Genomic DNA, 13,141 nt, shown 5'->3' on the forward strand with positions numbered 1-13,141 from the left:
AAGACTGTGATGGAGATCTTTCTGATTCTTAAGCCTGTATTCTCTCTGAACAGTCAGGTTGAAAAGTGGGAAGAAGGACATTGTAGTTCTCTCCTCTATTATGCTTTCATCTTTTATGCAAAGCTATTCTAAAACATCATGTTGCCTCAAGGACCTGAGTCATCTTTGATTTAATTCTGTATATTCAATATAAAATAAACCTCTATATCATGTTTATTAATGATATAACTTATGGAGTACTTATTTTGAGCCAAACACTCTTCCATAATCTCCTATATATGGTCATATTTAGTTTTCAACAATAAATTTTGTGGTAAGCATTACCCCATTTTTTTTTTTTTTATCCTCACCCGAGGACATTCTCCCATTTTTTATTCAGATAGAGCGGGAGGGAGAGAAAGGAAGAGAGAGAGAAACATCGACGTGAAGGGACACATCGAGTGGCTGCCACCCGTACGACCAACCAGGGCCGGGGACAAACTGCAACCGAGGCACGTGCCCTTAGCGGGAACCGAACCCTGGTCTCTCAGTACTGCAGGCCGACGCTCCAACCGCTGCGCCAAACCGGCCAGGGCGCATTACCCCATTTTAAAGATAAAGGAACAGAGTCTCAGTAAGTGGTCTAAAATTACAGCACTGGAATGAGGCAAAGCTGGTTTCAATCCATCTTAGATTCCCATGCCTGTGCTGTGATGCTCTGTACTATTCTGCTTTGCAACAAAATTCTGTTTTAAATATACCCTTAAACTTGCTCCGTTCTTTGCTCCAGCTTCCACCACTAATGTTTAGGTTTCATCTTCTCATACCTAAATTGCTACTGGAGCTTCCTAGTTAGCTCTCCCCACCAAACCAGCCTGTTCACCATGACGAGATTGATTCTCAAAGTGTGCCCTGATCAAGTTATTTTTGTGTGCAAAAGGCAGCTCTCGCTCTCCTGGGATCCTGTTTTCATCCTTCTCACATCTAAATGCCTGGTTTCCCAGGACACCCAGAACACACACCAGCCTTATTCCCCACCATTCCTCAATTGTGTACCTTTCCCCCATTGTCCCTCATTTATTCCCACTTCACTCTATTCATATTACTCCTCTTACCTGACACTAAGTTGAGAATGTCATGAGTGCAGGGTTAAGTAGTATCCTACAAATATACCCCATGTTGATTGTCATAGTGCTACCCTAGAAGGGAGAAGTCATTACTTACACTGGAACATCTGTACTTGGGTCCAAATAGGGTGGTTTCTTCCACATGGTCCTGTAGACGTTTATGGGTGACCAAGTATAAAAGATCCATGAACTCCTTTGAGTTCTGCTGGAATAGGTCACCAGAGTAGAGGCAAAATTCTAAATTCTCCATATCCCGAGAGGACAAGTTGAGACACTGAAGATTGGAAAATTAACTGGCAGCAAACGTGGAATAATGTTGCCTCACGCCAGCCTCTCCAAGGGGCACTAGGAGTAGCATTTGGGAAGTCAGGAATCTCCCAAACCACAGGGTGACAAATTTGTTTGACTCACAGGAATAGAGAACAATAAAAATTATAGTTTTGGGTCCTGGTGAATATGTGTGCTTAGTAAAAGAAAGTATATAAATGAATGCCTAATATATTTTCTGACTTTCTGTTGATTAAGAATCCTCAATAAATATTTTATGCCCACCCAAAATATATAAATATCTGTCTATCAATCACATATACTCATGTTTTACAAGATTTTTAAAATAGATTTCCTGATATATCTCATGGGAAAAATAAATGTAGGTAAGGTATGCCCCTCTACCATAGTAAAAAAACAAACAAACAAAAAATACAGAAAACACTTGCAACAAGAAAATGTATATAACTTATTTTGCTTAATCTAGAATTTTCAAAATCATTTACTTATGTTTATTTATGGGATCTTGTTTGTATAACACATAAAAGTATTATATAGAACTAATATTTTATGAGACATAGTTTAGAAAATTTTGCCTCTTCTAGAAAACTTTGAATTTACTGTGTCCACTTAGATATCTCCTAATCCAATGATGAAGATGCTCACTCTTTGCCCAGCAGCAAACAATCCAGACTCTTAGAATGAATGACCAAGAAATCGTTTTCTAAGATATTTTTTTGTGGATTGGGTAAACAATCCACATTGCAGTTTGGAACACTGAATTTACATTTTAAGAAGTGGTAATTATATGTGAAAAGTATGTTATTTGTGTGACTGCCCTTGGCTGATGCCAGTTAACGATGAGAAAGACTAGTATATAATTATCTACTATATGGTGTATGTCACCCTTCAGTGACAGATGTGCTATTTTAAATGTGAAAGTTGCTAATATATGCTTTTTTGGCCATTCGATAATGGTAGATAGATATGGTGTCAGTTCTCAAGAGGGTTGATGTCTAAGGAGAATTAACAACATGTATCATATTTTTATATTCATCTTTTTCCTGACTATTTGCAAATTTATGTACAGGGAAGAGAGTTTCTGAATTATCTTATTATTCCAAATGACTATGAAGGCTTTCTGAAGTGTTTCCCTTTTCTTCATTTTATTTCTCTCTTTCCTTGGTATTTTTTATCAGCCTTGAAAAAATTACATTAGCCAGCCAGGTAAAATCTTATCCATTTCCAAAAGGGTGGACATTAGTAAATCATTCAGTTCCAAATGGAGACATCAGACAGCTATCTAGACAATTAATGTTATTGCCACATGTACTTTATCATGAAAATTTTTATGTTATAAACCTCTCTATATAAAAACATAAATGTATGAAATCAATAGACTATAGTGTAAAATATTCCCATTTTTATCTAACATTTGTCTTAGTGTAAGCTCTTCTAGGGTTTGCATAATATAATTCAAGGTAAAAATGACCTCAGTTTTGGGAATACTTATTTTTTTTTTTTCCTATTAAACTCATTCCAGACATAGGCAGCTTTAAACAGTGGGGTTATTTTTATCTAATACTCAGGTTGTATCAATGTAGACACAGATTATAGTAACCAAAGATATGGCCAAGTCTATTTTTAAAGAGTTACACTAATCTTTTGTGAATTATTCTTTGTATGCCCCTTGCCTGATGAATATTCTGGAAAGATGTATATATGGCCCTAACCCTACATCTGTAAAAAGAGAAAATGCTCAGTTTGATATCAATAGTCTAAGATAACTCACCTTAAAATTGCAACATTCAGTTTTTATATTTCTGTTAAATCTCAAAGTTAAAGTGGTTGAGTTGTTTGATTTCACAGAAAATGATGAACATATTTCAGAGGTCTGTGCAAGTTGAAATATCCTACAGGTGTATGTGAGGCATTTCAGATGCTTTAGTTAGATTTTATGTCACCTCTCTTATTGTGAATTTCTGCAACAAAAGCATACATAATCATGAGCATTTGCAATCAGATACTACTATTAAGTGCTTCTTAGTGTACAAGACTATCGGATAAAAATTGCTCCTATTATCTTTGAAAGGTATTTCCTAATTTGATTGTCTGCCACGTGGAAAAAAGCTAAAAGTATTATTACTTTTTTTGTGGTTTCTAGGACGTATTTTGTATATCATGGGTAGAAGGTTTGGCTGCAAATCATGTCTTCACTACTTACCAACTCTGATCTTGGACAAGACGACTATTCTAAGTCTGAGATTCTTTATTAAGTTGAGCTAATAATTCCTTCTATTTGGCTAGTTGTTCTAAAATTTAACAATTTGTCAAAGTGCCTTATAAAGCATTAAGCACCACATGTACAAAAAAAAAAAAAGCATTTTGTATTTTATATGAATATGTACATCTCTCTCTCTCTCCCATTCTATGGACATATATACAAATATATAATTATACAAATATACATACATACAAGTATATATTTTTCCACCTGCTTCATCTCAGCCCTACATACAAGTATATATTTTTCCACCTGCTTCATCCCAGCCCTACTGAATCAAAATTGACACTTCAAGATAAACAGAAGATTATATTATAGTTGGAAATCATTGCTTTATGTGGCATACTTACAGTGTATTCTCTCTCTCTCTCCATAAACACACACATATATAAAGCAGCCAGAGAGCTAGGAAGTGATACCAAAAAAAGAAAGGAAATCTATCATTTTGAATCCATAAAAGACTAATCTAGGAAAATATTTTTTATTTTAACTAGAACTAACCATCAGTCGTAGTTGAAAGGCAGAAGGTATTAAATGGCTCATTCCTGGAATGGTAATGAGTATTTGTAAAGAATGAGGCAGAAAGGGTCATTATAATGAAAGTTTGAATTAGACAATCTAAGAAGTCCTATCCAATTTTGTAATTCTACTGTACATACAAACTTGTATATTTATAGATATATACTCTGACTGAAAATCTTCTATCCTACTTTCTATCAATATCCTTAGATCTGTTTTGTGTGAGCCCAAAGCTACAGGTGATAGGGTATTTTTGTTTTTTGTTTTTTGTTTTTTTTTTTAATTCTAAGGTGTAAAATTATTTTCTTTTAAAACCATAATACTTTATTGATATAATCTAGTGTTAGTTATCAGAAATCGCATGATTTTCAGTCACATTTCTACTACCATAACTATTTTTATATTTGCAGAAACTATTAAGGAGACTGTAGAACGTTTTGGAGATTTTATTAAATTTTATTACACACACATACACACAAACACATAATCACCAAAAAATCTACTAGACATGTGAACAATGTCATTCATCCAAGGCTCAAGAGCCATTGCCAGGCTTGTCTACAGATGCTCCTAGCCTTAGGATGGGGTTACGTCCTGACAAACCCATCATAAATTGAAAATACCATAAGTTGATAATGTATTTAATATACCTCACCTACCAAACATCATGGCCTAGCCTAAGTGTGCTCAGGACACTTATTAGCCTCCAGCTGGGCAAAACCATCTTGCTGCGACTTCCCAGTTCATGAGTCTATCATATTGCATATCACAAGCCCCAGAAAAGATCAAAATTCAAAGTACAGTTTCTACTAAATATGTATCACTTTTGCACATTTATAAAGTAAAAAAAAATTCAAGTCAAACCATCCTAAGCCAGGGGCTTTTGCTAACCCTGAGCTTTTTGGCTCAGGTCAAAAGATCAAGACAAATGTTCTACAGTGCATACTTATTCATTTGTGTGTTTTTTGTTTGTTTGATTTTTGTTGACATACAAACGTGCACCTCTTTGATGTATGCCGTTTGACGAGTTTGAAGACAAGTACACACAATGAATCCATCACCACAGTCTATACTGTAAACACATTTATCACCACCAAAAGTTTCCTTCCATCCTCTTCATTTATTATTTGTGTGTGTATGTGATAAGAACACTTAAAATGAGATCTACCCTTGCAGACAATTTTTTAAAATTGATTTTAGAGCGAGAGGACAGGAGAGGGAGAGAGAGATAGAAATATCGATGAGAGAGAACATTGATTGGCTGCTTCCTGCATGCCCCCCACTGGGATTAGGCCCACAACCTGGGCATGACTGGTTATTGAACCAGTGACCTCTTGTTGCATGGGTAGGCACTCAACCACTGAGCCACACTGGCTGGGCCTCTGAGACAGTTTTTAAATGTACACTTCAGTATTGCTAACAATAGGCACTACAGTGTACAGTACATCTCTAGGACTTATTCATCTTGCATAACTGAAACTTTGTACCGTTTGACTAACGCCTACAAGTTTCCACTTTCTGCAGCCCCTGACTAGTAACCACTATGTGTTAAGCCATAATATGGAAAATAAACCTAAGACATGGTTTTGTCTTTTTTGAAGTTTGTGAACTAAATAAATGAACATGCCCTGATCATGATTGTTTAGGACAAGTGTATTATCTGGTTGGTTTAGTTTTACAACATACGTTTTAGCAGCAGGTATTATTATATCCACATTATTTGTGTTTGTACCTTGGTTTATCATATTACTAATGTATTATATTTTTCAGATTTAAAGATGCTTATATATTTTTCTTTCTGCCCAGTACTAAGGCTTATGAGATCCATTTTAGAAATGGGCTTTCAGACAACAATGATCAAAAGAGTCTATGGCATATGAAATTTCACTCTTGATAATTAAATGAAATAGTTCAAAACTCATTTTCTATTTGGAAATTGTATACCTTCAAATAAGACAATATTGATCAAATTAAAATTTTAATATATTAAGGCTGACAAATAGCACCAAGCTTGGGATATGAAAGGTCATCCTTGACTTTTCACACTAAGATATGGCCATGTTATTGTCACTCTTTTATGTACCCATCAAAACAATGCAAAAAAATTAACAATGTCACCCTGGCTGGTTTGGCTTAACTGTTAGAGTGTCGACCTGCGGACCAGAGAGTCCCGGGTTTGGTTCCCCCTAAGGGCACGTGCCTCGATTGGAGTTTGTCCCTGGCCCCAGTTGGGGTTGTGTGGGTGGCAGCCACTTGATGTGTCTCTCTCACATTGATGTTTCTCTCTCTCTCTCTTCCTCCTTCTCTCCCTCCCACTCTATCCAAAGATGGACGCAAAAGTGTCCTCGGGTGAAGATAAAAAATAAAAATAATAAAAATAAAAATTTACAATGTCACATGATGCAATCATAATTCAAGATACAGATACAAAATATATTTTTAAATTATTCTGTGAAAAATGTTCATTTTATCAAATATTTCTTCTAAGCAGGCTCTACTAGATTGTGTTTTAATTAAACTTTTAAGTGAAGGTTTACACATTTGTAGTTTGTGACATTTTAAATTTCTATTTCAAGTTCTCTGACATTTATTTTGAAGTCATAATTTCCTATATGACCTACCACATTGTTTACATTGCATTTACCATTTCATATGTTAAACAAAGTAGAGTTTTAGTCTCCATCAGCCACTTCTGCATGAGGATTTTGGGAGAAAAGAATAGAAATAATCACATCCCTCTTGCTCATTTGGGGAGAATACTATTTAAATTTGTTCTTAATGTGCGGCTGAAATTAATCTTGATTTCCCGTCAAATGTACAGGGATTTTACAATATAGTTCATAGTAGTGTTTAATTCCTCTAGGGAGCAAGTTAAGATAAACAAGTCACTGACAGTGTTTATCTATAAATATAGCAGATGGTGTGGGACTGAGGTTGGTTGTTAACTCTGCCGACTTTAATTTCATGGTTATAAAACACTGTAAACCTCACTGTTTATAAAAGGCCAGGGAAGAATCTCCAATGGGCTTCAGTAGCCAAGAAACCCTCTGAAACATTAATCTCTCTAACTGATATTCAGTATCCTCCTAGGGTGCAATATTGAAGATTGTGGAGTGATTGCTAGACACTTTAAAATTTTCACTGGGATCATTAGCTAGAATTTCTGTCATTGATCTATTATAACCTTGTTAATGAGTTCCATGTGAGTGAAATTTAGTGAATGAGATGATTCTTTTCTAAACTTTGCTAGGTGAATGTTTAACAATTACTTTAGGCAGTTGTATGTCTAAAAGATAATTTGTCAAAATAATATTCTTTTTCTTATGCAAAGGTAAATTATGATACCTAATTAGACCAAATGTACTTAGAGGTAGAATTTCATAAAGGAAAACTATAGCATCATTTGAATAATTAATGTACATTATATATATTTACATTTAGGCCATCAATCTGACTTAAAGGTCACAAAATGCCATTAAATTAAAAAGAAGCAAAATATCCTTCCTATTCAAAATTGATTTAAATATAATATTGTATTATAATATTTTATTTCACTAGAAATCTGTATGCTCAACTAGAATAAAATTAACTCTTCCAAAAAGGACCACTATTATTAAAATCGTATTGTTTGAAACAGCTTATTTTTTTTTATTTCAACTTTATAGTGAATAACAAAATTTATTTTATAACCACAAAAGTGAAAAGCTTAACTGTATTACTTTTACATTCAGAAGAGATTGATATTTTAGTTTCTAAGAAGGTCAAACTTCTATAAATATTACATACTGACACAATATGTGAGTTGGGGGATTAAAAATTCTTGAACTAAAAATGTCTTAACTGTATTAGAGTTTAGACTCCTTGAGAATGGGTTTTCTAATGACAAAATCCTGTTATTCTTCTAGTTCTTATATTGGGCTGTATCTCCTGGGCCAACGTGAGAGTTTGGTTACTGATCTGAAACAGGCTCTGCACTGTGCTTTCAAGCAATTTTCCCTAAAATAGACCTCAAACCTTGGTTTCCAAGGACCTCGCTTCTGAACAGCAGTAGTCCTGGGTATATGTTGGTAATATGTCTTCTCTTCTCCCTTCCTGTTCAAAGCCTACCATCACTAGTTGTCAAGGGACATATTAAACTGCTACATGATACACTCATTTCTGCAAAAAAACCTATCTATCTACTCATACTTGGATTTCCAGTACTCATAATGCACAAAGCATCTATAACAGATAACAGTAAATCTTCCCTTAAAGGAAGGCTTTATCTTATTTTTTTTTTAAGCCTCAAAACTCACCTAGATCATCATCATCACAGAAATTCATTATTGGGTCATTGGTATGTTTGGCAATATTTGTATTGAATTGAGTCAAAATGAGGGGTGATTTCACTTCAAAGTTATTAGTAAAAGTCACATAAATAGCTCTATCAATTTTTTTAAAGATTGTATCTTGTGTTTTGTGAAGTGAGGTGAAAATGTGTTTTGCAAAAAAGCCATGAAGACAAGGGTCACAGAGTGGCCACGAGGAGCTCTTAAGTGAAACAAAAATAGATAATAATAGTAGATGAAGAGGCTAAAAAGGAGAACCAGAATAGGTGGAATAAGTACAGCTGGATATTGAAATATCTGTGTCGAGAGGTGAGCAGAGGAATTGGTTCAAGGACTCTCCTTTGTAAGAATTCATAAATACAGTGGATCTTAGGGAAATGCAATATCATTAAAAGCACATTAAAACAATCACTCATGTAAAGAAGGAATCTTGTTCAATATCCCAATGGCAGCCTAAAATTACTGTCATTCCCCCCCTAGTCTGAATTTATAACTATCTTATAAAAGGTAGTCTTTTTTCTAATCATGCTTTGAAAAAAAGGTTTTTATAAGAAAATTATCTGATTAAAAGGTGAAAAAAGCTGTTAAAATTTAAGAAAAGTTTACCCTAACTTATTATATTTTATTAAAATAGTAACATAGAAATAAATGGCTGCCTTATAATATAAAGCAAATTACAACCCAAGAGATTAAATTAATCCATTAACTTTAAATGCTTTAATCTCATTTTCATTATTTTCTTTCAGGTTATTTGGCCCTGTCTCATGACAAAAGCATAGCATTGCATACAAGAAAACATACAAAGGAAATAACTCTAAGTGGATTTCATTCCCCCTTCAATGGTCAGTTAAAAATCAAACCTCTGTACAATTTTTTATTATTTATTCTCTCTAGAAATCTAGTAATTTTTTTTTAATCTTTTGTTTCTAGGAGAAGTAATTTATGCTGTCATGTGCATGACAGTCACCTGTGGAATCCTTCTCTTGGTCATATTCAAGCTGAGGTAACTGGATACAACTCTGAAGACAAGGGCTGGAACTGAATCAGCCCTGTTCAAGCACATTTCACAATGGCAGAGCTCACACAGGGCCGGAGAATGAAAGCTTCTCCGTTAAGACCTACTAAATCAACTTTTAATGTGGGCTGGGTCCATGGAAACGTTACCCTCAGTCATCAAGTGGAAGGGAAATGTGATCATAAGGGAATTTTTTACGTTGCATTTTATAAGCACATATGTATTGTTCCCCCAATTAAACTGTTATCAATCTTTTCCCTGGTTTTCTTACAAAATCCCAATTGAACTTTGCTGCATTCCTTCTTCAGATCACTCACAGGGTTCATAAGCTTACATAATGAACCTGTCGTGTACTTCACACAGTTTATATTTACCTGAATATGTACTCTTCATTCTAAATTTGTATATGCTAGTGAATTTTATTCATGTTTTAATATACAAGCAATAAGGCTTGTGTAATTGGAGGTCTCACAGGGTACCATTAGAAAGGCATTACTTCTGCCTGACATTCATTCACTCTTTCCCATTGTTTTTCTTGGCTCCCCTCATTACTCAAGTGCAGGAATGCTCCAGCAGGCAGGTGACCTTGAACATTAGAGACACAGCAACCTCTAGACTTCTAAATGTCCAGGGCTCAAAAATATTCCACGTATTTACCATTCACAATAAGATATAATAAAGTAGTGTGCAGTTGCTTACTTTAATTAAAAAAAATAACCTCATATTTAAATATCAATGATGTTGATTTGCTAATTTATTATACCTATGTGTATCTTCGTATATATTTGAGGATCGTAAATGTTAATGAAGAAATATATATATATGTGTGTGTGTGTGTGTGTGTGTGTATGCATATACATTATATATATTATACAAACAAAGATAAAATATGTGGATCAGTAAGATTCAGCCTAGAGAGTAGCAGAGGCAACGGGCATCTCTCTTCTCATGCCGCCCAGGGGGCAGACAGAGTAAACTATGTTATGCATGAATACATACTGCTCCTCCAGAAACCTCAAACTTCAAGTCCTTGACAAAATGGCAGATAAAATGAAAGTGGAGAGGAATATGGCAATAACAAGGGGCAGGCATGTGAAGAGTATATGCTTTGCCTGTGGACATTCAATGATATTTATTTAATTTAAATAAAAAAAATTTTTATCCTTACCCGAGGACATTTTTCCACTTTTTGTTCAGATAGAGTGGGAGAGGAAGAGAGGAAGAAAGAGAGAGAAAGAGAGAGAGAGAGAGAAACATCAATGTGAAAGGAACACATTGAGTGGCTGCCACCCACACTACCCAACCAGGGCCGGGGACAAACTGTAACCAAGGCATTTGCCCTTAGCGGGAACTGAACCCTGGTCTCTCTGGACTGCAGGCTGATCCTCTAACCGCTGAGCCATACAGGCCAGAGCTAATTTTTAAAATTATTTTCCTTTATTGGTTTTAGAGAGAGAGAAAAGGAGAGGGAGAGAAGGAGAGACATCGATGAGAGAGAACATCAATTGGCCACCTCCTGCATGGCCCCCACTGGGGATCAGGCCCACAACCTGGGCATGTTCCCTGACCAGGAATTGAACCAGTGACCTCTTGGTGCACGGGTTGATGCTCAACTACTGAGCCACACCGGCCAAGCCAATGATATTTATTTTTAATAGTAATCCCAGCTAAAGAGATGCATTTGTTTAGTCCAACTTCTCTAAACATTTAATTTGATGCTTACCAATACCAGTACCAAAACAAATTGCTTTCCTCCAAGGCCTTGAAAGTCATGTTTGTATGAAAAGATATTCCTTGGATTCCAAGGTAGGTTTCAAGGCTAAATAATTAAAGTCAGTTTCAAGGGGGAAAATAGCACTTGGAATTTATTCAACTTTCCTGTATGTAGTTGAAAATATTTAGGAGCACTGCTCAGTTACTGGGTCTGCCTAGATGTTCCATCACAGGCATATTGTTTTAGAGAAGTACAAATGGTTTTCTAGCACAAAACTTATTTCCATAGTTTTCAATCTTTATTTTTTAGCCTCAGATATAATGTACCAAATTTATATCTGCCATACCGGCCCATGGGTTTTTACAGATAACTGTTGTACTTTTGAGCCACAGATAAATAAGGCAAGGGCCATTTAAAATTCTCTTTGTTGCAGCTGTAACTTTGCCTCTTTTCTTGGCTGCATAAAAAGGCATATTTCTTCACTGGATGAAATTGGGAGTGTTATAGACAAAAATCTTGATTTACACTAATTATATTTTAAAGCAAATGATATTGTTAAGTATGTTGCATTTAATTACAAATTATTTTCCATACCATTTAAAATCGATTCTTACCTGTAATCTGAAAGGTCTACATCCAGTAAATGATAAAAGTAAAATCCATCCTAGAAAGAAAGAATACAGCAAAACAGAAGCATCATTAACAACCACACCTGTGCTACCCAACGTGGGGATAAATAATGCCTTCTCAGTGAAAGAAGGCTGAGTGCCACTCACTTGGTAGGCACATATAATTCACGTGAACACCACTCTGCAGTAAAGATTAGTTTTTGCATTTGTTTCATGTTATGCCAAATTAAAACAGACCTAAATCTTCAAAGAAATTTGCAGAGAAACCAATAATTTAAAACACAGATATTTGAGAAAAGAAAGGACTCTGGGCTTTTGAAACGGATTACTTGGAAATCATAGTTAAAAGTATGATACCTCTTAGAAAGACCATAGAATATTCTACTATTGGGTCTTTACCTTTAGGAAGTTGATTAATATTCCCCTCCAGGTACAGAATCCATCCAAAAATATAAGCACACATATATTTGTTAAATCCTTAAAATGGCATATTGTTAACTTTTACTTTTATGTAGAACCTTCAGAATATTAAGTCAAACCAGAGATCCTTCACCAGTTCAAATACCTGGAGGACTCATGGTTCATTAAGAATCTTGGATTATTAACAATCACTTCCTTTCAAGTAAGTCTTTCTAGCTACTCAACAGAATATCTTGTTTGTCATCAATAAAGAAAATGTTAAGGATTTAATGATATTGTATTATTAATTATAATAATGCAGGGTATAATATGAAAGGTGTTTGATTTATTTTTTCTTTGGAAAATATTTAAGTATAAATATACAGTGGTAACTTTCATGACACTTACACAGAATTACAGAATTGCCCTTGAAGGCAAAAAGTATTATCCTAAGTTACACTCTGCATGATTTATTGCATGATAAATTTGAATCCATAAAATGGTAATTAGCTGCATAATGTAACATGGTTAGCAGGGTTTTGTTCTGATCAATTTTACAAATTTACATTAACTTGCCAAAACAAAAATACTAATAAAAATATATAGTATATTTGTTATATGTACATCTATTTTCAAATCATTAGCTAACTTATTAGCACTGGCTTTAAATTTCTAAATATATTTGGTTAGATGATTAGTCTTAAAAATTGGAAGTAACATCTTTAGATTTTTACAATTTGAATACTGTGAATTTCCTTGTTAACTTGATGTCTTTATTTTTTACTAATAAAGCTATAAAGCAACTACATTGGTGGAAAAATCGGTGCATTTCAATAATATTTTATTAATGAATTTAACTTTTTCTATGCTAATCATGACT

General features: G+C 34.5%; 1 protein-coding gene across 1 annotated transcript in view; it reads left to right on the forward strand.

Annotated features, from left to right (window-relative positions):
- The window catches only part of GFRAL (GDNF family receptor alpha like), a 55,183-nt gene extending 42,733 nt beyond the window's left edge, over positions 1-12,450 (forward strand). Inside the window, 3 exon segments of the mRNA XM_036247829.1 lie at positions 9,251-9,346; positions 9,435-9,507; positions 12,378-12,450. Coding sequence (XP_036103722.1) covers positions 9,251-9,346; positions 9,435-9,507; positions 12,378-12,450 — 242 coding nt within the window.
- Positions 12,451-13,141: the final 691 nt, after the last annotated feature.

This window comes from Molossus molossus, unplaced genomic scaffold (genome assembly GCF_014108415.1).
Source record: "Molossus molossus isolate mMolMol1 unplaced genomic scaffold, mMolMol1.p scaffold_m16_p_8, whole genome shotgun sequence".
In the NCBI taxonomy this organism is placed as follows: Eukaryota; Metazoa; Chordata; class Mammalia; order Chiroptera; family Molossidae; genus Molossus; species Molossus molossus.